The 27,471-nt window shown below is 39.2% G+C and overlaps 1 protein-coding gene across 2 annotated transcripts in view; it reads left to right on the top strand.

Moving 5' to 3' along the window:
• MYO1D (myosin ID) overlaps positions 1-27,471 on the top strand; it is a 348,885-nt gene that overhangs the window by 205,428 nt on the left and 115,986 nt on the right. For both annotated transcript variants that reach the window (XM_049861252.1, XM_049861251.1), the window contains exons 18-20: positions 599-743; positions 1,442-1,546; positions 14,363-14,476. In XM_049861252.1, the coding sequence (XP_049717209.1) occupies positions 599-743; positions 1,442-1,546; positions 14,363-14,476 (364 nt within the window). The remainder of the gene's footprint in view (positions 1-598; positions 744-1,441; positions 1,547-14,362; positions 14,477-27,471) is intronic.

Here is a 27,471-nt window from a genome sequence, read left to right as displayed (position 1 = left end):
GCTTCCTTTAGGTCTCTGCTCCTATATCCCTTTATTAGTGGTGCCGCCCCAGACCAACCTATATAAACAACACCCACTCTCTGTTCCATCCCATCCCTCTGCTACGCTCCCTGTCCTCCTTCCCTGGCCTCCTTTTCCTCCCTGGCTCTAACAGCACCATTTATACCATAGACTTCCTTGTTTACTTGTTTGTGGCCTGTCTCCCCTCTCTGGAATATAAGCACCGAGCAGATAGAAGCATTGCCAGTTATGCTCACCTCTGTACCTCCACTGCCTGGAACAGTGCCTGCAGTGTAATAGGTACTTAGAAAACATTTCGTAAATGAATGGCTGATGAATCCAAGGTTCCTGTGCCCTAAACATAAATGTTACGAGAGCTCATGTATCACTAAGTTCTAGCTGTTTTCAAAACACACAAACATCAAAGCAAGTTTTACAAAAATATCAGTCCACAATAACAAGTTCTGTGTGTATTTTGAAGTCAGTTTACTTTTTATAGGATAGGCCTGGAAGTACTTTGGCCTAAGCTTTATTTATTTTCAAGAATGAATAAGATTGTGTTTCTGAAGTCTGATACATTTTGTTTATTTACTTGCAGATGGAGAGCATCGCAGCTCATCAAGAGCATACCCGCTTCAGACCTGCCCCAGGTCAGGGCAAAGGTTGCGGCCATGGAAATGTTGAAGGGTCAAAGGGCTGACCTTGGGCTCCAGAGGGCCTGGGAGGGCAACTATCTTGCTTCGGTAAGTCCGGGGAAACAATGTAGCTTCAACCCCTGCTCCCTTTACACAGAAGGAAAAGACTTTGTCTCCAGGAATTGATGGAAAGAATAAAACACCTTCAGAAGCAAAAAAATTTCTGTGAGAAGTACTTAATTAAAAGGTTTTATTGCTTCTAAGTACACAACATTTGATGTTTCCCCATCATTCACTGCACCTTTAAAAAGGATTCTCTGTGTTACATTGTTGTTGTGCGCCATCAAGTCAATTCCAACTCATAGCGACCCTATAGGACAGAGTAGAACTGCCCCATAGGATTTCCAAGGAGTGACTCATGCATTCGAACTGTCGACCTTTTGGTTAGCAGCCTGAGCTCTTAACCACTTCGCCACGAGGACTCCTGTGTTTTATTAGGTACCCTCTGTACCCTGGCCTTGGATTGCTTAAACCTTCCCTTGTGCAACCCAGCAACTGTTTTAATTACCACTTTTATATTGATTATTCCCCAAGGTACTTTTCATCCTTTCTCCCATTTCCTAATTTAAAAAATTTAGAGGACCTTTGATGTTATAACGCAATCCTTTAGTAGTTTACCATATGGGTTGGGGAGATGAAAAGTATGCGTGTGGGACTTTATAATTATACAGCAGTATATTAAAAGATTCCCTTTCCATCGAAAATGCTAAGCATACTCATTTTATCATTTTTCCTTTTTCTTTCAGAAGCCAGATACACCGCAGACCTCAGGCACTTTTGTCCCTGTTGCTAATGAGCTGAAACGGAAGGACAAATACATGAACATCCTCTTTTCCTGTCATGTCCGTAAGGTAAGACAAGCTTGAAACAGATCATCTCGGAAAGAAAAGACTGCTTCAGATGCAGCTCACCTAAGAAACTCCCTTAATGAAACATAACAATAGGTACATAACTAGCTACATCATCAGCCTGTTGTGACACCTTGTTCAGACGGATAAAAGGACATTTAGAGTTAGGCTATAATGTCTTCCTAAAGGCAATGAATTTTTTTGGTAACCATTTCTTTTTAAAAGGGGGTGTCTTAGTTATCTAGTGCACTATAACAGAAATACCTCAAGTGAATGGCTTTAACAAACAAATTTATTCTCTTACACTTTAGGAGGCTAGAAGTCCAAATTCAGGACACCGGCCCTAGGGGAAGGTCCTTGTCATCAATCTTCCCCTGGTGTAGGAGCTTCTCAGCTCAGGACCCCAGGTCCAAAGCTCTACTTCTAGCTCTTCGTTCTTGGTGGTAGGAGGTCCCTCTCTTCTCTGCTTGCTTCTCTCTTTTATAACTCAAAAGAGATTGACTCAAATACAGCCTGATCCTGTAGATTGTGTCAGGTCTCATGAACATAACTGCCTCTACTCCTGTCTCATTAACATCATAGAGGTTAGGATTTACAACACATGGGAAAATTATATCAGATCACAAAATGGAAGACAACCACACAATACCAGGAATCATGGCCTAGCCAAGTTGACGCACATTTTGGGGGGACACAATTCAATCAATAAAGGAGGGAAGAACATAGTTTAGAAAAGAGGAAAATGACATACTGAGATTTGAAGGTGAGAAAAAAGCTATATGCTGTGACTGTACTTGCTTGTCTGAAGCAGGACATGTGGATGCATTATTTACCCAGAGATGATAGCAGTCAGACAAGTGGAAGAGTAGAACCCAGGCGACATAGTTGGTAAAAAAAAAAAAAAAAAAGTAATGCACATGATGAGAAAAATAGAGAGGGGAAATTGAAGTAATTATAAAAGAGCATTTTGTAAAAATTATGGAAATAAATATTAAAATGGTAATGAAATGGAAGAGATATTGATATAAATAATTACGGTTGGAACAGAAATTAATGAAATAGAGAACAGATAAACAATAGAGACAATCAAAGAAACCAAAAGTTGGTTCTCTGAAAAGCAACAAAATTCGCAAACTTTTAGCTAGACTGAACAAATATGATCATAGAAGAGGAAGATTAAACTTCATCCATGTGTTGTGTTGTTGTTAGGCGCTGTCAAGTCTGTTGTGACTTGTGGCGACCCTATGTACAACAGAATGAATCACTGCCCAGTCCTGCACCATCCTGACAATCATTGCTATGTTTGAGCTCATTGTTGCAGCTACTGTGTCAGTCCATCTCATTGCGGGTCTTCCTCTTTTTTGCTGACCTTCTGCTTTACCAAGTATGATGTCCTTCTCCAAGGGCTGGTGCCTCCTGATGGCATGTCCAAAATATGTGAGACAAAGTCTCACCTCCTAGTGGTCCTTAACCTTCAGTCCCAGCATCTCAGTCCCTCAAACTGTTTGGTTATGTCTATAGAAATTTCCGTAGCTGTCCCCCCCATGTGCCTGTTACGTATATGACTATACATGCAGCCCATGTAAGTACGTCTGTAGAAATAACCACAAGCATACCTACATATGCGCGTGGGTATATTCCCGTATGACCTCCCACACCTATTTAGCATACACATCTACCTATGTATCTGCTCATAAATTATTGTGTTATTACTGTTGTTACAGGCTTGTATATGCTACAGTGTTTACCGTCATTGCCCTTTATTCTTGCGTACCTCTCAGTGGCTTCCTTTGCCTTAGTCTTGTTGTGCTGACTTCCCCTATATTGTGTATTGCCTTTCCCTTCACAAAAATTACCATAGGTCTGATATCTAGTTAATGATTCTCCTCCCTCCCCCTTCCATCTCTGGTAACCATCAAAGAAGGTTTCTTTCTGTGCATAAACCTTTTCTTGATTTTTTTATAATAGTGGTCTCGTACAATATTTGTCCTTTTGTGATTGACTTATTTCACTCACTATGATGTCCTCCAGATTCATCCATGTGAGATGTTTTGTGAATTCATCATTATTCTTTATCATTGCATAGTATTCCATTGTGTGTATGTACCACAGTTTGTTTATCCATTCTTCCATTGACGGACACTTAGGTTGTTTCCATCACTTTGCTATTGTGAATAATGCTGCCATGAACATGGGTGTGCATATGTCTCTTTGTGTCATGGTGCTTATTTCTTTAAGGTATATACCTAGGAATGGGATTACTGGGTCATACGGTATTTCTATTTTTAGCTTTTTAAAAAAGTGTCATACCATTTTACATTCCCACCACCAGTGTGTAAGAGTTCCAATCTCCCCACAATATCGCCAACCTTTGTTGTTTTCTGTTTTTTTTGATCAGTGACATTATTGCCAGGGTGAGATGGTATCTCATTATAGTTTTGATATACATTTCTCTAATGGCTAATCCCTATTCCCAAGAAAGGTGATCCAACCGAGTGTGGAAATTATAGAACAATGTCGTTAATATCACATGCAAGCAAAATTTTGCTGAAGATCATTCAAAAATGGCTGCAGCAGTATATCAACAGGGAACTGCCAGAAATTCAGGCCAGTTTCAGAAGAGGACGTGGAACCAGGGATATCATTGCTGATGTCAGATGCATCCTGGCTGAAAACAGAGAATACCAGAAGGATGTTTACCTGTGTTTTACTGACTATGCAAAGGCATTCAGCTGTGTGGATCATAACAAATTATGGATAACATTGCAAAGAATGGGAATTCCAGAACACTTAATTGTGCTCGTGAGGAACCTTTACATAGATCAAGAGGTGGTTGTTAGTACAGAACAAGGGGATACTGATTGGTTTAAAGTCAGGAAAGGTGTGCATCAGGGTTGTATTCTTTCACCATACTTATTCAGTCTGTATGCTGAGCAAATAATCTGAGAAGCTGGACTATATGAAGAAGAACGGGGCATCAAGATTGGAGGAAGACTCATTAGCAACCTGCGTTATGCAGATGACACAATCTTGCTTGCTGCAAGTGAAGAGGATTTGAAGCACTAACTGATGAAGATCAAAGACCACAGCCTTCAGCATGGATTACACCTCAACATAAGGAAAACAAAAATCCTCACAACTGGACCAGTAAGCAACATCATGATAAACTGAGAAAAGATTGACGTTGTCAAGGATTTCATTTTACTTGGATCCACAATCAACAGCCATGGAAGCAGCAGTCAAGAAATCAAAAGACACATTGGGTAAATCTGCTGCAAAGGACCTCTTTAAAGTGTTGAAAAGCAAAGATGTTACCTTGAAGACTAAGGTGCACCTGACCCAAGCCATGGTATTTTCGGTCGCATCATATGCATATGAAAGCTGGACAGTGAATAAGGAAGACCGAAGGAGAATTGACGCCTTCGAATTGTGGTGTTGGCGAAGAATATGGAATATACCATGAACTGCCAAGAGAACAAACAAATCTGTCTTAGAAGAAGTACCACCAGAATGCTCCTTAGAAGCAAGGATGGAGAGACTGCGTCTTACATGCTTTGGACTTGTTGTCAGGAGGGATCAGTCCCTGGAGAAGGACATCATGCTTGGCAGAGTACAGGGTCAGCGGAAAAGAGGAAGACCCTCCATGAGGTGGATTGACACAGTGGCTGCAACAATGAGCTCAAGCATAACAACGATTATAAGGATAGCTCAGGACCAGGCAGTGTTTCATTCTGTTGTGTATAGGGTCGCTATGAGTCGGAACCAACGTGACGGCACCTAACAACAACAACAATGGCTGACGATCACGAGCATTTGTTCATGTGTTTGTTAGCCGCCTGAATGTCTTCTTTGGTGAAGTGTCTGTCCATGTCTTTTGCCCATTTTTCAACTGTATTGCCTGTCTTTTTGTTGTTGAGGTGTTGAAGTTTTCTATAAATTTGAGAGATTAGACCCTTGTCAGATACGTCATCAAAATTTTTTTCCCAGTCTGTAGGTTCTCTTTTTTCTCATTTAGAGAAATCTTTTGATGAGCATGATATTTAATTTTTAGGAAAAAAAAAATTTTAGGAAGCCCCAGTTATTTAGTTTATCTTCTGCCATTTGTGCATTTTTTGTTATGTTTCAAAGTCTATTTATGCCATGTATTAGGGGCCCTAGCAATGTCTCTATTTTTCCTCCATGAACTTTATATAGTTTTAGGTTTTACATTTAGTTCTCTGATCCATTTTGAGTTAGTTTTTGTGAATTTTTGTTCTCTTTATGTTGAGGTGTAATCCATACTGAAGGCTGTAATCTTTGATCTTCTTCAGTAAGTGCTTCAAGTCCTCTTTTCTTTCAGCAAGCAAGGATGTGTCATCTGTGTGTCGAAGGTTGTTAATGAATCTTCCTCCAATCCTGATGCCACATTCCTCTTCATATAGTCCAGCTTCATCCATGTACTGTCATCAAACCATTATGCATGTTAAACATAATAAGGAAGAAGAGTTCAACTCAATGTAATATAGATGATTAAAAAATAGAGAGCAGCCTGTTTTAAAGTTAGAATGAAATAAATGCCATCAAGGAAAGCTTGCTGGCAGTGTGTTGGGGTGGTCACCACCATCCAAAGTCTTGCTGAGCTCCTAGATCCAGACACTCTATTTTGTAAGTGTACGTAGAGTTGATCAGACAATCAGGAAATGACTTTTGCTAACCAGATTCATCCACCCACATGCAAAAAAAAAAAAAAAAAGAGCTATAATGGCAGTTTGAATGTAATAGAAAAATGTACCATTTCAGTGAATCCTCATACCCACTATCCTCCTTTCTAGCATCAAAGTGTCTGGAAAGTCAAATTAGTAATCAGAAAAACTGATCAAAGAGAGTTGGATGGTGTTGAGAATTGTGTCATCTACTATGGAAAAGCCCAGTGTCTCTGAGTATCTTTCCAGTAATGACAATTTTATATCTGACAAAGAACATGTCACTCCCTGTGTCATGCCAGATAAAAACAGAAAAATTCTTTTTCTTATGCCTGTGTTTCTGAGTTCATTGCAAAATCATCTTTCTTCACACTGTAGTTTAGATAATGTCTCTTTTAGAAATCTTTCAGTCCCAAGGATATACCAAAGTAAACTTGATATGATTTTAGTAAAGCCATCTTCTTATGCTTTTTTTTTTTTTTTTTAAACATTCACTTTCCATTAACCCCAGTTATAAAATATCGCTGATGGTGGGAGACTTCCGCCAACAGCTACTGTCACCATTATGTTTTTTCTCCTGGTTTAACTCTCTAGTCCACTGTGGTACTGACTGAACCTATAAATAGATCACCAGAAGTATTCAGGCAAAAGAAAATGGTAGGGATTTTTTATTTGGTTGAGGACTTTAGCTTTGAGTAATGGAAGAGACAAAATGAGATATCATCTAATACTGAGTCTGTGATGCAGTTTTTCTATTGCTTTATGAATTTACATGGAAGAGAAATAGTCTTCCTATGCCACAGTATTATAATTAAGTCTGGGATTTAGGAATTTCCTTAAGTGTATGTATATGGAATTTTTTTATTTGCCACTTTGATTTAGCTTAGTTATGCAGCTTACAGCTTTGCTTTGTTACATGATGTCCTTCCCACTCACTTGCTTCACATTTTAAGGATAATTTGAGTTGCTGAGACAGAAGGTAAAGATCTGTGACGTGTTTTCTTTAGAAATTACATTTTTGCATAAAAAAGTAATATTTCTAAACAGAACTTCAATAAATTGCTGCTTTGAGGTTTTGTTTGTTGTTTTCTAGATTAATTTACAGACATTATCATAGAAAGGATAATACTCCACTTTACCACTGTGGTCTACTGGTTTTGACTCTAGAGTGACCTTGTGAAATTATGCAACAAGGTTTTTCTTTTTTTTACTCATATTCTTTTGCACCATACTCACATGTTTCTCAGTACAATTCCACAAAAGATGAGGAGCACTCCTTTTACTTATTATTCAGATTCAATTTTATATGTTCTCTATTCTAACAGTGATACAAATGATGACTTGTATTTTCCAACATGGGTTTCACAGAAGCAGTGTTCTGTTGAATATTAATAAGTGTTTGCTGGAGAAGGGTTCCATGATTATTAAATGCATTTGAGAAATGCTGTGTTAAACAGTTAAACTTGCTCTTTAAGCACAGAATTATCAGAACCTTTAATACATTCACGGGTACACCTGCCCAAAAGCAATGACAAAAAGGCAGGAAGGAACAGGAAAAATGGACAGATAGAAATGGGGGACCCAGGGTGGGGAAGAGGAGAGTGTTGATACACTGAGGGATTACAACCAATGTCACAAAACAATTTATGTATAAACCGTTGAATGGGAAACTAATTCGCTCTGTAAACTTTCACCTAAAGCACAATAAAACATAATAAATAATATTCATGAGTTATGAATATTCTAGGGGAGGCTTTGGTTTGCAGTGTTTCTCAAACCAACTTGACCATGGAACCCTTTCTTTCACAGAGCATCACATAAGGCTAGTGTGCAAAACAACTTTTAGAAAAATGCTGAGATAGAAGCTCTATGCTCACTTGGTTTCAAGTCTTCAGACAAGTGCCAGTTCTCTTTCATGGCAAAATATTGTTATGTAACATTATCTGTCAAGAGTAGTAATTATTTCATCACATAGACTCTATTTCACTCTTAATTACAGACACCATTTTTATCAAGTTGAAGACTGAAAAATAATCTGTTGTTGTAAAGGAAATATTTAGAGAACTGATTTTTTTTTTAGATCATGAGGCAAAATTCAAACTAAAATTTGGGAAACTCTATAGCCTACCAAAGCTAAAAATGTTTTCAAATTAATCTCTATTAATCACACACATATGTATTTATAATATGTGGTATTTCATGATATTTCATAATATTTCGTATATACATATTTATATATTTCATTTCTCCCGACTCCTAAGTTCTTATTTCCAAAATACAAAGAACTTAGAGATTAATTTGAAAGCATTTTTAGCTTTGGTAGGAGTACTGGTTTTTAGGATATATACAGTTTGTTGTTGGAGCCCTGGTGGCACAGTGGTTAAAAGCTCAGCTGCTAACCAAAAGGCTGCCGATGTGTATCCTCCAGCCACTCCTTGGAAACCCTATGGGGCAGTTCTGCTCTGTTCTATAGGGTCGCGATGATTTGGAACCGACTACAAGGCAATGATTTTTGAGTTTTTTTTTTTTTTTTTTTAACATAGTTTGTTATTAGTTGTTGAGTTGGCTTGGACCCATGGCAACCTCATGTATAAGAGAACAAAAAATTGCCTGGTACTTGCCATCTTCACCATCGTTGGTGTGCTCGAGTCCATTGTAGTGGCCACTGTGTATTTTAAGTGCCTTCCAACTCAAGGAGCTTATCTTCCAGCACTATGTTGTTGTTGTCAGTTGCCAATGAATCAATTCCAACCCATGGCAACTCCATGTGTGCAGAGTAGAACTGCTTCGTAGGGTTTTCAAGACTGTGACCTTCTGGAAGCAGATTGCCAGGCCTTTCTTTTGAGGCACCTCTGGGTGGGTTCAAACCACCAACCTTTCAGTTATTAGTTGAGAGCTTAAGTGTTGGCAGCACCCAGGGACTCCTTTCCAGCACTATATACAGCAATACTGTGTTGTGATCCATGGGGTTTTCGTTGGCCGTGTATAATATTTATAATCTCCATATCACAACATTGCCTTCTATTCTAGTTGAGGGAGGAAAGTTTTGTTTTTTGGGTTTTTTTGTTTTTTGTTTTTGTTTTTTTTTGCTTTCTCTTTTCTTCTAGTCATAAGAAACATGGCATTAAGTGATTCCTTGATTGAAATATTAGTGACATCTAAGATTGAAATATCGTAATCAGTGAGACGTTAACTACTTATTTATAAAAATGTCCTGTGCTTAATTCTATCCCTTAGGAAAAGATTTACCTGCAAATATGGGCATTCTCTAACCCTCTGCCTAATAAAGCAGCCCTCTACGGAAACACACACACACACACAGACGCGCATACATCTCCCAGTCCCCTTATCTAGTCTGATTTTCTTCATGTCATTATATGAAATTATTTTCACTTGTTTCTTATCTGTCTCACTCCCATAGTCTAGTCTCAGCTTCTTATTATAACCAAGGTCTTATGTTATTCCTTTGTATATCATTAAAGCCATTGCTGTCAGTCAATTCTGACTCATCGTGACCCTATTGGACAGGGTAGAACTGTCCAGTAGGGTTTCCCAGGCTATAATCTTTATGGGAGCAGACTGCCATATCTTTCTCCTATAGAGCGGCTGGTGGGTTCGAACCACCAACCTTTCAGTTAGCAGCCAATTGCTTAACCACTGCTCCACCAGGGCTCCTTTCTATGTCGTTAACTCCTTTGTATATCATTGTAATGTGATCAAAAGTGCACCTTGTAAATGTTGAAGAAATGCATATATCCAGATTACTGCATTTGAGTTCATGCTTACCAGCACAAATTTTTTTGATTAATATGAGTCATGTGCTTGATAAAAATTCTAGAAAAAAATAATAAATTCAAGTCCATTTTAAAATATTACAGAAAAAAACTTTTCTCAATAAAATCATGAACCTAAAGATTTTATAAGGTAAAACTACTACCAAATAATACAGTGTTGCAAATACATGCACAGATATGTGTCTTCTCCATCCAACCAGGCAGCTTATCTGGTCTATGACATCCTGTGTACAGAGTCCTGTAGCAATGGCTGGTGGTAAAGGTCTTGCCCTCTAGGGACTTAGACTGAAGGGGAGTGTCATGGATTGAATTATGTCCCCCCAAAACTGTGTGTATCAATTTGGTTAGGCCATGATTCCCAGCATTGTGTGTTTGTCTTCCATTTTGTGATTGTAATTTTATGCTGAGAGGATTAGGGTGAGATTGTAACATCACTCTTATTCAAGGTACCTCCCTGATCCAAGGTAAAGGGAGTTTCCCCGGGGTGTGGCCTCTACCACCTTTTATCTCTCAAGACATAGAAGGAAAGGGAAGCAAGCAGAGAGTTGGGGAGCTCATACCACCAAGAAAGCAGCACCAGGAGCAGAGCTCGTCCTTTGGACCTGGGGTCCCTGCACCTGAGAAGCCCCTCGACCAGGGGAAGGTTGATGACAAGGAATCTTCCTCCAGAGCCGACAGAGAGAGAAAGCCATCCCCTGGAGCTGACACCCTGAATTTGGACTTGTAACCTGCTAGACCTTGAGAGAATAAACTTCTCTTTGTTAAAGCCATCGACTTGTGGTATTTCTGTTGTGGCAGCACTAGATGACTAAAACAGGGAGATTAAATTAACTCATGGAAAAGACACTGTCTTAGTTATCTAGTGCTGCTATAACAGAAATACCGCAAGTGGATGGCTTTAACAAAGAAAAATTTATTCTCTCACAGCCTAGGAGGCTAGAAGTCCAAATTCAAGGCTAACTCCAGCAGAAGCCTTTGTCTCTCTGTCAACTCTGGAGGAAAGTCCTTGACATCAGTCTTCCCCCGTCTAGGAGCTTCTCAGCGCAGGGTCCCCAGTTCCAAAGGTTACACTATGCTCCTTTCTTGGTGGCATGAGATCCAACTGTCTCTCTGCTTGCTTCTCTCTTTTACATCTCAAAAGAGATTGACTCAAATTACAATCTTGAGTGGGTTGAGTCCTGCGTCATTAACATAACTGCCTGTAATCCTGCCTCATTAACATCATAGAGGTAAGGATTTACGACACATAGGAAAATCACATCAGATGACAAAATGGTGGACAGTCACACAATACTGGGAATCATGGTCTAGCCAAGTTGACATACATTTTTGGGTCACAGAATTTAATCCATAACAGATACCTTATGAGATTAAAGAAAATGCACAAGTGAATTTCAACTGTTATAACCTGGAGAATAACTAATTCCAGAGCAGTGACGGGTGTGCTTGTAAACAGTTACATTAGGGAGCTTTTCATTAGGGAGATACCTTACTAATAAAGGTATCTCTTCCAATCTTGGAAATAAAGAGCAAGAGGTCCATAGCTCCTCTTTCTTCAGTACAGAGATGAAGCTTTTCCAAAATCAGATGGGGCAGTGGAGGCTTGAGAAGCCATCAAGCAACTCTGCCTTCATCTGGCACTTGAGAGATTGTTTCCTTAAGTTATACAACCTCCCCGTTGTGCTGCAGCCATCTTCTGCCTTTTCTAATTCTGACAGCTCTTAGACCCCCACCCCTGCTATTCTGGCCTTTGAAACATTCGGTTTATTCAGGAAACTTCTTTGCTTTTGGTTTAGTCCAGCTGTGCTGACCTCTCCTGTATTGTGTGCTGTCTTTCCCTTCACCTAAAATAGTTCCTGTCTACTATGTAATTAGTGAATACGCCTCTCCTTCCCTCCCTCCCCCCCGCCACTCTTGTAACCATCAAAGACTATTTTCTTCTCTGTTTAAACTATTTCTTGAGTTCTTACAATAGTGATCTCATACAATATTTGTCCTTTTGCAACTGACTAATTTCACTCAGCATAATGCCTTCCAGATTCCTCCATGTTATGAAATGTTCCACGGATTCATCATTGTTCTTTATCGATGCATAGTATTCCATTGTGTGAATATACCGTAATTTATTTATCCATTCATCCACTGATGGGCACCTTGGTTGCTTCCATCTTTTTGTTATTGTAAACAGTGGTGCAGTGAACATGGGTGTGCATATATCTGTTCGTGTAAAGGCTCTTATTTCTCTAGGATATATTTCAAGGAGTGGATTTGCTGGATCCTATGGTAGTTCTATTTCTAGCTTTTTAAGGAAGTGCTAAATCAATTTCCAAAGTGGTTATACCATTTTACATTCCCACCAGCAGTGTATAAGTGTTCCAGTCTCTCCACAGCCTCTCCAACATTTATTATTTTGTATTTTTTGGATTAATGCCAGCCTTGTTGGAGTGAGATGGAATCTCATTGTAGTTTTGATATGCATTTCTTTAATGGCTAATGATTGTGAGCATTTCCTCATGTATCTGTTAGCTACCTGAATGTCTTTTTTGGTGAAGTGCCTGTTTATATCAAGGCTGTAATCTTTACAGAAGCAGACTGCCACATCTTTCTCGCATGGAGCAGCTAGTGGGTTGGAATCGCTGACCTTTTGTTTAGCAGCCAAGTGCTTTAGCCACCACACCACCAGGGCTCCTCATTAAATCTACATGTTTAAAAATCTACAGTGCCTTCCTGTTGGTTATGGCACCAATAACTGATTCATAATTATTATTGTCAAATACTAGCAGGGTCACCCATGGTGAACAGGTTTCAACAGAGCGTCCAGACTAAGACCAGGAAGAAGGACTTGGCAGTCTAATTTGAAAATATTGGCCAGTGAAAACCTTCTGAACAACAGTGGAACGTTGTCTGATATAGTGCTATAGCGAAGATGGTGAGAATGGCACAGGACTGGGCAGTGTTTCATTCTGTCGTGCATAGGGTCAGTATGAGTCGGAACCAACTCGACAGCTCCTAACAATGAAATATTTTAGGGAGTTTAATTTGAAATCCACCTACTCAATGCATTAGAAAAGGGGCAGAATGAATTTCAAATACAGATTATGTTTGTTCTTTTTAGCATCTTTATTAAGATATAATTCATGTACATGTAATCCAGCCATTTGAAGTGTACAGTTCAATGACTTTTAGTATATTCACATATTTGTGCATCAGTCATCATTATCTAATTTCCAGAACATTTTCATTAGTGCAGAATGAAACCCTGCACCTTTCAAGCCTCCCATATTCTAGGCAACCACTAATCTACTTTCTGTCTGTATAGATTTACTTGTTCTGGACATTTCATATAAATGGAGTCACAAATATGTGACCTTTTGTGTTGTGCTTCTTTCATTTAATATAATGTTCTCATGGTTCATGTTATAGCATGTATTTGTACTTCATCCCGTTTTATTACCAAATAATATTCCATCATATGGATATATCACATTTATCCGTTCATTAGTTGATAGGCGTTTGGGTGGTTTCTACTTTGGGTATATTATGAATAATGCTGTTATGAACATTCATGTACAAGTTTTTGTGTGGACAAATGTTTTCATTTCTATTGGGTATATACCTAGGAACAGAGTTGCTGCGTCATATGGTTACTCTGTGTTTAATTTGAGAAACTGCCAGACTGTTTCCCAAAGCAACTGTACCATTTTATGTTCCCACCAGCCAATGTATGAGGGTTGCAGTTTCTCCACGTCATAGCCAACACTCGTCATTGCCCATTTTTGTTATTATAGCCATCCCAATGCATGTGAAATGGAATCTCATTGTGGTTTTGATTTGTATTTCTGTAGTGACTAACGACATTGAGCATCTTTGCACATGCTCGTTGGCCACTTATATATCTTCTTTGGAGAGATGTCTATTCAAATCCTTTACCTTTTTTTTTTTTTAATTTGAGAAGTTGGGTTGTCTTTTTATTATTGAATCGTATTAGTTCTTCGTGTATTCTAGACACAAGCCCCTTATCAGATATATGATTTGCAGAAATTCTGCCCCATTCTTTGGATTGTCTTTTCACTTTCTTGATGATAATCCAGGTTACATGTTTTTTGTCCTTTAATTCTTCTATGTGTTTTTCCCATTTTCCCTGTTAAACTGTAAAATTTTACAAGTCTGAAAACTGCTGCTCCTTCCTAGCCACTCTTGCATCCAGTAGAGTAGGTCATACATGGTAGACATCCATGAATTGTCCACAACCAGCCACCTCTGCCCCTAGGTGTTTTCCAGACAGATAACTTCATTTCATGCATGATCAGATGCTATGGTTTATTGGTTTGTTTTTCTTACAGGTGAATCGATTTAGTAAGGTGGAAGACCGAGCTATTTTTGTCACTGATCGTCACCTGTATAAGATGGATCCCACAAAACAGTACAAGGTGATGAAGACTATCCCCCTCTACAATGTAAGTATTCTCTGATACTCCCTGAATAAAAGATTATGAACCTGGTGTAATGGACCACTGTTGGGTTGATAGACTGACATCTAGAATCTTTGGGGATTTAGGAATCCCTAAATCTTATGTTTTGTACAAATACATGCTTTTCTATGAAGAGGATCCAAAATTTCCAACAGATTGACAAAGGCAATTAAAAAAAAAAAAAAAGGTGTGAGGACTACTGGATTCTATGTGATCTTTCTCTAGTCCTAACCATTAAAAAAAAAAAAAAAACCATTGCTGTTGAGCCAATTCTGACTCATAGCTACCCTAGCCCGTACTCCTGCTTAAACATGGTAGAATGGATATATTTTTCTTGTTTATTTTCATAAGGCTTGTTTTTATATGGAAACGGAATCAGGAGGGAATTACTTTATTAAAACATTCTGAAACTTTATGAAAACATCACTGCTTCTTTAATTATAGAACTTCTCCTGCATCCAGTTCTTTCCACCAATGTATTTACACACATGTAGTTGCTGGTTATGTGATCTCTGGTCTAAATCCACTCTGTTATAAAAACCCACTCTGTAGGATTTTTAAATTCTGTAATCATTTCTTATTTGAAACTTGGTAGGCCTCTTCTTGAATCTCAATATGAGATTTTTTTTTCTTTTTTTACATTTTCTACTGCTTTATGGGATCTGCTTTATGAGTGACTCTGTTCTGATTCTTCAGAAAGACTTTGCGTGGACTACTGGACCTTCTCATGTGTCCGGTGATTTTTCTCTGTCTACTGTTCTTAAAGAGGAACGCCTGTGCGTGTCCAATACTGGGAGCTATGAGGAGTCTTATTTAGAGATCATCTTAAATCCTCTTGGCCTCTACAAAAGGAATAGGCAACATTTATATTGTTTTGTAGTTTTATTAAATCAGGGGTCCTGTTGATGGTGAGGTACAAAGAAGGCAGACTGTTCCCACCTTTGCTGAATGATTTAGAGCATCACTGCAGCCTTATTGCCCTGATGATGGGGCTGAGATTTATCTCCACACCCCCTACACGCGCACACGTACGCCTCTCTCCTTTCTACTGAAGGGCTAAATAGATTGCAGCTAAAAAGAAAATGATATTCTAAGTCAGTCTTCCTTGTATATAGTCTTCTTAGCAAAGACTTGTAATCTTATATATCAGTCACAGTTTAAGCCTAATAACCCTGAAATCTTACAGTAGGAGATGAAGGAAGTTGAGGGAAAAAATCTTATTTTGTCAAAGTCTAGTGAAGCGTAGCCAAATGAAAATGAATTTTGGAATACGTTTTATTTCTTTTCCTTACTTCCTATTACAGGGAGATCACTCAGGCACATGATATAAATTCGGTAAATAGTTAAACAACTGATTGAACTCAAGTTATTTTTCCAAACTACCTTCCTTTTAATGTTGACTGGTTTATTTATAGTCACTGTTTCCCATTGTCATCATCATTGTTATTAAGGTTAATAATATAATACATTATTTAAAAAATAACAATGTTTAAAAATTATAGTAGACATGAAAGGGGCCCTGGTGGTACAGTGGTTAAGCACTCTGCTGCTAACAAACAGGTCGAAGGTTCAAACCCACCGGCTATCCTATGGGAGAAAGATGTGGCATTCTGCTTCCATAAAGATTACAGCCTCGGAAACCCTTATGGAGCAGTTCTCCGTCCGGTAGGGTCACTATGAGTCAAAATCGACTCAATGGCACACAATAGCAGTAGACATAAAACAATGTCAATAGGATGGATACATGCTGTCCCGGATGCTATTAGTGGTCCATCCATATCCACTTGGATTCTGTTACCATTTTGTGTGTACCATCCTTACTTCCAGTAGCCATCTTCTTTGTCAGAAGCCTGGCAGAACCTTCTTTGCCCTCATGTGCAGAGGGCTGGAAGTGCCCACCTACCCTCAGCCACCCAATGACTCAGTGAATATGGGGCTACATATACTCCAGTCCCATCACTCCTTGGCCATTCTGAGATGTGTACTTTATACCATTTCCTAAAGCTTCCCTGCAGGAAATAAGGAAAAGGACAGAGAGTATGTGGGTATTGTAATTTTAAATCAGGCCTCACTGAGAAGTTGACACTTAAGCAAAGACTTGAAGGAGATAAGGATGAACCGTATATTTACTTGGTGGAGAGGTATTTTAGGCAGAAGGAGCAGCAAATACACAGAGCATGCCTGGTGTGTTGAGGAAGAGTGTGATTTGAGTGGGGGACAGGGAGACAATTGCAGGAAGTGAAATAAGACCAGACCACATAGGACCTTACAAGCCATTTAAAAAACTTGGGGCTTTTATCCTGGAGGAGATGGGGAGCCATTGGAGAATTTGGATCAGAGGGATAGCATGATCTAGCTTAAATTTTAACAGGATCTCCGCTGTGTTGAGAAAAGACTGGGGGTGGAGAGGCAGTGAGCAAAAATAAAAGCAATGAGACGAGTTAGGAGGCTGCTGCCATAATTCAGGTAACAGATGATGCTCACTTTGACCAAGATGGCAGCAGTAGAGGTAGTGAAAGTGGTCAGATTCTGGACATGCTTTGAAAGTAAAGCCAGGAGGGTTTGCTGGTGGATGAACGGATTGAATCTGGAGCTTGAATGAGAGAAGTTATGATTGACTCTAAGGTTTTTGACCTAAGCAACTTGGAAGGGTAGTTGCCATTAACTGAGATAGAAGACTGCAGAGAGTGTGGACGTAAACATAGGACAGTCTAGGAGGTCTGTTTGTGAGATGTTAAGATTGTGACATCTATTAAACAGCACAGTGGAGATGGCAGGCAGGAAGTGGCACATTGACTGTAACATGACTCTGCAGTTCTTCAGTCTCTATTTCTTCTGGATCATCTTCACTTCTCTTCCCACAGCCAACTCTCTGAGTCTGTACATATTTCCTGGTCAGATTCTAGAGGGAAGTATCCCAGTTGGCCTACTTCAGTGTTTTCAAACATTTTTAAAACCCCTGTTTGACACTCCTTGGAATATATCCTACAGAAATAAGAGCCTGTACATGAACAGATATGTGCACACCCATGTTTATTGCAGCACTGTTTACAATACCAAAAACATGGAAGCAACCAAGGTGCCCATCAACCAATGAATAGATAAATAAATTATGGTATATTCACACAATGGAATACTACGCATAGATAAAGAACAGCGAGGAATCTGTGAAACATTTCATAACATGGAGGAACCTGGAAGGCATTATGCTGAGTGAAATTAGTTGCAAAAAGACAAATATTGCGTAAGACCACTATTATAAGAACTTGAGAAATAGTTTAAACTTGAGAAGAAAACATTCTTTTGTGGTTATGAGTTGGGGGAGGGAGGGAGGGTGGAAGGGGCATTCACTAATTAGATAGTAGATAAGAACTACTTTAGGTGAAGGGAAAGACAGCACACAATACGGGAGAGGTCAGCACAATTGGACTAAACCAAAAGCAAAGAAGCTTCTTCCTGAATAAACTGAATGCTTCGAAGGCCAGCGTAGCAGGGCCAGGGGTCTGGGGACCATGGTTTCAGGGGACATCTAAGTCAATTGGCATAATAAAATCTATTAAGAAAACATTCTGCGACCCCACTTTAAAGAGTGGCGTCTGGGGTCTTAAACACTAGCAAGCAGCCATCTAAGGTGCATCAATTGGTCTCAACCCACCTGGATCAAAGGAGAATGAAGAACACCAAGGACAGAAGGAGATTACGAGCCCAAGAGACAGAAAGGGCCACATGAACCAGAGACTACATCATCCTGAGACCAGAAGAACTAGATGGTGCCCGGCTATAACCGATGACTGCCCTGACAGGGAACACAACAGAGATCCCCTGAGGGAGCAGGAGAGCAGTGGGATGCAGACCCCAAATTCTCCTAAGTCCAGACTTAATGGTCTGACTGAGACTAGAAGGACCCTGGTAGTCATGGCCCCCAGACCTTCTGTTGGCCCAGGACAGGAACCCTTCCTGAAGCCAACTCTTCAGACATGGATTAGACTGAACAATGGGTTGGAGAGGGATGCTGGTGAGGAGTGAGCTTCTTGGATCAGGTGGACCCTTGAGACTATGTTGGCATCTCCTGCCTGGAGGGGAGATGAGAGGGTGGAGGGGGTTAGAAGCTGGCGAAATGGACACGAAAAGAGAGAGTGGAGGGAGGGAACGTGCTGTCTCATTAGGGGGAGAGTAATTGGGAGTGTGTAGCAAGGTGTATATGGGTTTTTGTGTGAGAGACTGACTTGGTTTATAAACTTTCACTTAAAGCACAATAAAAATTATATAAAAAAAGCCACTGAATTCTTCACTTTAAAAACAAAAAACAACCCTGTTTGAGCAAAATCTTAGGCAGAAGCCCAATACGTTAAATGGATAAAAAGGCGGGGCTGCTCTGGTTGAAGCAGCATGAAAACCTGGGAGTTCACTCCCTCTGCCCAGCCACTTCAGCACCCCTTCAGAGCCCAGTTTGAAAATCAGTGGTCGGACTTCTTATCAAAATAGTTCCCTATGTTCACACCCCCTGTGCTCTAAACACATAGTAATAATAGATACTTACTCTTCTGATTCTATCACTACGGGTTTGATATCCTGTTTTTGAACTTGTATAAATAGAAACATACATAGTGTATACTCTTTTGTGTCTGGCTGCTTTCTCAACATTATGTCTGTGAGATTTCTTCATGTTGCATGTAGTTACAGTTTGTTGATTCTCACGTTGTAAAATACTCAGTTGTGTTAATAATATACTACAATTTTTATCCATTCTGCTGTTGATGGGCATTTGAGTTGTTTCTGGTTTTTAATTATTATAAATAAAGCTGCTTAGAACATGCTTTCTTAAATGAGTATTTGACACCAATTCCATTAACTGCCAGATTCTCACTTGACATGTACAATCTGACTTTGAGTCTCTCTATGTCCCTAAAACTGGTACAGAGTCTGCTCCAACCTCTTTCTAAGGCCATGTAAATTCATGCACTTAAGACCTATCTCAGATTCCTAGGGCTGCTGTAACAAAATACCACAAGGTGCTGACTTTCAAGAACAGAAATTTCTTGTCTTAAAGTTCTGGAGGCTAAAAGTCCAAATCAGCATATCGGCCATGTTGATTCCTTCTAAGGGTTCTGAAAGAGGAACTTTTCCATGCCTCTCCCCAGCTTCTGATGGCTCCCAACAATCCGTAGCATTCCTTGGCTGGGAGCTGTGTCTGCCTCCATCATCACGGACCCTTCTTCCTCTGTCTGACTCTGTATATCTGTTCTCCTCTTTTATAAAAACACTACTCAGAAGGGATTGAGACCCAACCTACTCCAATATGCCCTCCTGTTAACTGATAAAAGATCTTCAAAGATATTATTTCCAAACAAGGTCACAGTCACAGGTACCAATGGCTAGGACTTCATGTATCTTTTAGGGGGACACAATTCAACCCTTAACAGGATTCTACTTTCTACTAATGTCCTAGTGCTTACCAGATAAAATATTTGGGGCTGCATCAAGAATTTGTTCTCAGGGAGGGAAAAAAATCTACGAACTTTAAGCCTGTTTATTGCTTGTGAAAGAATCTTTGTTTTGCATATATTTTTTTAATTTATATAATTACCGCACGAAGCTCTTATCCTGCAGCCAGTGTTCCACGGCGCTGTCATTATCCCTAAATTATTTTTAAATATAAAAATTCAATAGATTATTATCTGCTGCATTGTTCTGGCCAGTTCCTGTAAACTTAAAGGCAAATCACACTGAATGCAGAACTAAAAACAACATTTAAAGAGAACTAAATTTAAAGCAAAAAAGAAATAAAGGAAAATGAAACTCTGAGATAGCCACTTTTTGGCTTATACATTTCAAGTCTTTTTCCCCATCTCTACCACTGCCCCATTATCCACTCTTACCGTCTTTCAGACAGAACAGTCAGGGCAATATTATCTATCCCTTATGTCAATAAACAAAATAGCCCTTGTCCTATTTCTGTTTGGAAATATGTATCAGAACTAGAACTTAGATCTTTGCTGTTGTATTTATCATTTGGTGACGGTGTCCCATTTGAACAGAGACCTTCAAACTTTTTATGAAGCTTGGGGTAATTTAAGTAAACTGAGATCATTTGACTGGCAGAACGTTGGACTATTGTATTGACATATGGCACACCATATACCGTAAGAGTTGAACAATACTTCTATTCACATCTGGGCAAATATTTTTTTATTGAAATATAACCTGTATGCGTTAAAGTACATAGATCTTAAGGGTATAGCTTGATGAATTACCACAAAGTGAACACACCTGCGTAACCATTACCAATGTTAAGAAATAGACCATTAATAGGGCTCCCAGAAGCCCCCCTTATGTTCCCTCCCAATCACTACCTCCTCTTTCTTTTTCGAAAGTATAGTTTTTGCTCATTTTGAACTTAATATAAATGAAACCAAACACTATGTATTCTTTTTTGTGCAGCTTCTCTCAACATTCTGTTATTTCATAGAAGTTAAAGGTAAAGCAGTAAAACTCCTAGAGGATAACAGAAATTTGTTCATTTTCCTTGCTGTGTGATATTGCTTTGTATGAATACGCCACAGTTTTTTTATCCTTTTAGCTGTTGGTTGGTATTTGAGATGTTTCCATCTTTCTTGTGTCTTTTGGCATTTATGTGCATACACTCTCATTGGGCAAATACAGTTTTACCAGGAGTAAAATTGCTATTCACCTTTGCTAGATAATGCCAAATAATTTTCCAGAGTAATTGTACCAGCTTACACGCCCACCAACCATGTGTGACCGTTTCATTTGTTCCATTTCCTCTCTAACACTAGCTATTGAGAGTCTTTTAAATCTTAGCTATTCTTTTTTTTTTATTCTGGTAGGTATTGGTGGTTACTCATTGTGGTTTTTATTTGCACTTTCCCGATTACTAATAAGGTTGAACACCTTTTCCTGTATTTATTGGTCATTTGTCTGCCATTTGTGAAGTGCATGTTCAAGTTTCTTGCCATCTGTAGGGTTGTCTTCTCGTATTGATTTCTAGTTCTTTATATATATACACATCCAGGCAGTTATATTTATTTTGTTGCTCATTTGTTCCAGCTTTGACTATTGGGAGCTCTTTCAGTTGGCTCTTGTGTCTCTTTGACATACCCCACCAATACGGGGTTGTTGAGTTTTTGAGGTTTAGGGGTTTTTTTGTTTTTGTTTTTTGAGCACTTCCTTACTTTCTGGCACTATAACATGCTCCAGGATCATCTGTATATTTTCTGCCCCAGCCCTAGATTCTACCATTTCTCCAAGGAGCCCTGGTTTCTTTTACTGGAGAAGATCCAGGTGCTAGTATCTCATTGTCACTGGCGTGTCATTTATTTTATGCCCTTTCAGCTGGCAGAGCACAGAAATATATTTGTGTATACTGATCTGTGTATATACACATCAATAAATATTCTGTATGTGACCATCTTCATATTAAACTTAAGAGTTCATACCAGTGTCTCTAACTCTAGTCTGTTACCACATGAATCATTTTGGTTCCTCCTCTTGCTTTTGTTCTTATCTTTAAATTCTCAGTCCAGCAGTTACACACTTGGCTCCCACCATTCACCTTACATTTACTGAATTGTTCACTTCATTATTTTTTTATCATGTGTGTATAGCAGTATCAGAACTGTTAACCTGTACCCCCATGGGACAAACTTTATCAACTAGAGTACAGTTCTTATAGGCAGTTCCTTTAGCCGGAAGTCTTACAGACTCCACTCATTTCCAGAGTTCGTTGGGTCAATGCCTTTTTCTCCCACCCCTTTCCGTGAGGTTGTTTCACACCTTTTTATTCCAGTTATATTCTCTCATCACATTCTGCATTCCTTCCTGGGATCCCCTGACCTCCTAAATGATTTCTTTAAATTTTACACACATCGAAGTTCACTTTTTATGCTGTAAAGTTCTGTGTTCTGACAAACGCATAAATGTCATATATCCACCATTACAGTATCATACAGAATAGATTTACTGCTCAAAATACCCCATGCTTCACATATTCATCCCTTCTCCTTGAACGTAGCAGCTACAGTTCATTTTACTATCTCTGTAGTTTTGTCTCTTCCAGAATATTATATAATTGGAATCATATAGTGTGTAGCCTTTTCAGACTGGCATCTTTCACTATCAGTATGCATTTAAATTTCCTCCATGTCTTTCTGTGCCTTGATAGCTCATTTCTTTTTATCACTAATAATACTCTATTGAAGAGCCCTGGTGGGGCACACTGGGATTAAAGCACAAAAGGCTGGCAGTTCGAACCCACCAAATTCTCTGTGGGAGAAAGATATGACAGTCTGCTTCCATAAAGATTTACAGCCTCGGAAACCCTATGGGGTCACTGTGAGTTGGAATAGACTCGATGTCAGTGGATTTTTTTTTTCTTTTTTTTTGGCAGGGGGGTGTTTAATACTGTATTGTGTGGAGAGTTTGTTTATCCATTCGGTTATGGAAGGGCATCTTAGTTACTTCTCGTTTTCAGTGATTTTGAATAAAACTGCTACAAACATTCACATACAGATTTTTGCATGGACAGAAGTTTTCAGATCAATTCGGTAAATACTTTGGAGCATGACTGCTAGATCATATGGTTAGGTTATGTTTAGCTTGGTATGAAACTGCCAAACTGTCTTCCAAAGTGAGTGTACCATTTTGCATTTCCACCAGCAATGAATAAGAGTTCCTGTTGCTCCACATCCTTATTAGCATCTGGTATTGTCGGTTTGGGGGCTTTAGTCATTCTAATAGGTGTACAGTGTACCATGTGTTTTTCTATTCTCCAAAAATATGTAACTGAGCACAACCTAGTAACCTTTAACTACAAGAACCATCTCTATACTCTCTGTCTTTAGTTGGTTTGCGTTCAGGAGATGAAGACTGATTTTAATATATGCCTAAGCAAAATATAATTAAAAGATAAATTGAGCACCTTTCTTTTCCCCTTCCATTAACAAGAATTATTTGATCAGTTTGTCATTTAATAATGATTCCAGTCCATCTTCAGAGAGGATAAAAAAAATAGAAACAATGACAGGTATTTGAGAATACTTTCAGTTATCTCACAAATGACAATGGTGTAAGAAGTGTTAACAACAATCTGCGAATGAAACATTCAGGTTTCAGGTGACCCCTTTAGTAGCCACAAAGTGACTTTATGTGTGCAAATACTGTATACTTAGGTTAGGATCTCAACCAGCTGGAATCTACATCATTCCCTTTGAGTCATTCTCTATGCTATGTTTTTAAGTTATAATACCGATTTAAAGCATTAATTCCAATATAGTTGTCAAGAAAGCTTAAAATTTTTACAGTGAGCAGTACAGTCAAAATTTGAATATTTTGCAAAAGCTGTGGGACTCATATGTGCTGTAGCTTGATATGGAGAACAAAATAACCTATATAATATTGTGCCCAAAACTTTGATCACAACCTCTTTATCTCTGAGAATCATCCTAGAGACTACTATAAATTGGTGGAAAAGTTTGCACCTTGTGCTAGAATAAATGCACGTCTGCCATTCAATTTCACATAGACGTTGGTTCACCCGCACCAGCGCCCAGGGAGTGAATTGCCAAGATTGAATTTAATTTGCGTAAATGCAAAATCTGTTCGCTGATTTCAAGTGAGACCACAAAAACGGTAACATTTAACCTGATCTCAGCTGGAATTCCTTTCACCCTTCTTTTGTTGGTGAGTTGTGTCCATTTTGTTTGATGGGTTTGTTTGAAGAAGGTTTGAGTCTACTCATTAACGTTGTTTGATATAGTCCCCTTTTATCAGTATTTGCTTGATGGCCAAGGAAGTAGCCAATTAATTACACAAATACCTCTTTCAGTTCTGGGGAGAATGCAAAGCAATCAGGGGAGAGAGAAAAGAGACAATTATCTGAACGGATGTGACTGCTTTGTAGAGGTAAATGGATTGTAATTATGCCAGGCTTCATGCTTTATTACTCTATTTGACGTGACGCACTAGAAAGATATCTTTTCATTTGGAAGATGGATTGCCCTTGTAATTTGTACGAGGGTGAGCCCTGCTGAAATCCATCCAGCCTGCCAGCTCTGCTCACCATCACCGTTTCTAAAGCACCCTACCATCATGGCAACATCCCAAGGGAAGGTGTTTCCATGGTAATCTCAATGGAGGCAGTCAGCTGGCGCCTGGCTCCGCCTGAGCTGGTGTTCCCTAGCAGTCTCCCCTCTCCCTCCAACCTTTAAACTATATTTATTAGTCCTCTTTAATGGGAAGTATATAATCCCTTAATGTCAGACCCTGAGTGGCACTCAGGTTTATTTATTTATTTAGATAATAAATTTACCTCTGTAATTAATTCTCAGCAGGTCCTGGAAGCTGTGTTATTTGGAACGTCTGTGCAAATATTTTTCATATTTTTGCCTGGCATAACAAAGACAGCTGCTTAGGAGTATTAGATACCTGGAAGCCTTTGTTCTTAGAAAAAAAGCAGTGTCTGTATAAAGAGAAATTTAGAAAGATACAGGTGTTTAGGTTTCAGTTTAAGTTTTCAAGAATTTTTTTTTCTTGCTCTGATGGCTTTGCAATAAAACAATCTTTCTACTCTCTGTCATTTTTTTCCAGCTCTCATGATTTTATTATTGCATTTGAGTGAGCCGCATGGTTTTAAAATACTTCTAAGAAATGTGACATCTACGTTATCTCCTCCCTTATTTCTCTTAATAAGAGAGAAAGAAGGCTACCCTCTTGATTGTTTTCTTGCCACGTGGTCAGAAATAAAAGCCTTTTGTTATACCAGTAGGAGACCACTGTTTATGCTAAACAGTACCAAGCAAACCAGTTTATAAAGTCAAAAGTCAGTGCTTCTGCACGAGGTAGGGTTCATTTTCATCAGTACCATACTTGGAATTCAATTTCAAATGTAAAAGATGGAATCAAGCAGTAATCTGAAAGCAACAATCCTTAAGGGTCATTCATAACTGCTCTCAAAAGCTATTTCGTTGAAACACAAAGCCTTTTAAAAACTTAAGTATAAGAAAATGAGTACAACACCTTATGTATTTAGAGGTCTGATTGATGGAAACAAGATCCTTTTAGAACAACATCCTAAATCCAGAAGTATACACAAAAAAGATCTCTCCCTTTGCAGAAACAGATGTCACTCACTGGCTGAGGCACTAACAAGCTTCCTTTCACACAATGGTGTTATCAGAGGCCTCTTTTATTCATTTAACATTTTGAATACCTGCTGCGTGCCTAGAGCACTGGTGGTACAGTGGTTAAGAGCTCAGCTAATAACCGAAAGGTTGGTAGTTCGAATCTACCAGCTGCTCCTTAGAAACCCTGTGGGGGCAGTTCTACTTTGTCCTATAGAGTAGCTATGAGTTGGAATCGACCTGATGGCAGAGCCACTCACTCTCTGCCCTTGAAGCTTCCCAGTCCTGTGCGAGAGGCTGAGAAGTAAACCAACCGGGAAGTCAGTGCCTAGGGTGGTCACAGTGGCTACAGCATCATTGGTACATACCACTGTGATGCTCAGAAAGTTGAAGTCACTCAAGGTCACAAAGCTCCCAAGGAATGTCGGAATTCACACCCAAGTCCTTTTGACCCTGGAGTCCTTGCTCATAATTTGGAAAGTGAACTGCTACCTACTGCCTCCCTTTTATGGCAAACATCCATTCCTATTTTAAGAAGGGGAGAGAAATAGCAGAATTAACATTTGTCATGGACCTAATGCCAGGTACTTATTAGGTGATTTAAATATACCATATCACAATCTTTCTAAGAAAGAATGCTGTGTAGGAAGTAGTATCATTTTATAAATGAGAAAACTAATTCTCAGAAAAGTTGGTCACTAGTGCAGCATTTCAGTGCAGGTTTTTCTGACACCAAAGCCCAAGACAACCATAAACTAAACATTTTCTGGTTTCGTTGCTTGTGTTCCTCTCTCTCGCTCTCGCTCTCTCTCCTCCACCACAGCCCCCCCCCCCCCCCATTTCCCTTATTTATTAGTGGAAGCCTTTTACTTTCTAAGATATTTAATCCTAAGCTCTTGAAACAAATCACTTGTAGGAATCCAGGAGGAAACTAAACAATCAAGACTCAAGTTTGTGTATTGGCTACATTCTGCATGTCAGGGGCTCCAAATGTTTGGTCCATTAGGGTACAAAAAAGAAAAAAAAGTACATTTTGCTTCGTTTCTGTTGGGGTAAAAAACAGCACCTTTGAAGAGAGCTGCCACCTTATACTTCTATTTGCACAGCTGTTTCTCTTTTAATTGCTGTCTTGTCTTTTCAAAGAAGAAACGTAGGCAAAGACGCTACAGTCTCAGGCAGGCCAGAAGAATGTAGGGCTTTCACTGGTAAATGTCTTAGTCATCTAGTGCTATTAGAACAGAAATACCACAAGTGGATGGCTTTTAACAAAGAGAAATTTATTCTCTCAGAGTCTAGTAGACTACAGGTCCAAATTCAGGGAGTCTGCTCCAGGGGAAGGCTTTCTCTCTCTGTTGGCTCTGGAGGAAGGTCCTTCTCGTCAGTCTTGCCTTGGTCTGGGAGCATCTCAGCACAGTAACCTCAGGTCCAAAGGACGCACTCTCTCCTGGCCCTGTTTTCTTGCTTCCCTTTCCTTTTATCTCCTGAGAGATAAAAGGTGGTGCAGGCTACACCCCAAGGAAGCTCTCTTTACATTAGATCAGGGAAGTGACCTGAATAAGGGTGGTGTTACAATCCCACCCTAATCTTCTTAACATAAAATTACAATCACAAAATGGAGGACAACCACACAATACTGGGAATCATGACCTTGTTACCATCAAGGGCACAGAGGCCCTCTGGACTCAATGGGTCCTTGTCTTTCTCTTTTGAGAATACACAGAGGAGATAATTTTGGATTCAGCTATAACAGGTTTATTTTACCTCTGACAAGTAAAAGGAGTCAGTGAGGGCTCATGTCGCTCCAAAAGATTGATTCAAAAAGAGAAGTAAGGCTAGGGCTTT

The sequence above is a fragment of the Elephas maximus genome, chromosome 19 (genome assembly GCF_024166365.1).
Source record: "Elephas maximus indicus isolate mEleMax1 chromosome 19, mEleMax1 primary haplotype, whole genome shotgun sequence".
In the NCBI taxonomy this organism is placed as follows: Eukaryota; Metazoa; Chordata; class Mammalia; order Proboscidea; family Elephantidae; genus Elephas; species Elephas maximus.
This window is presented reverse-complemented; position numbering and strand designations above follow the sequence as displayed.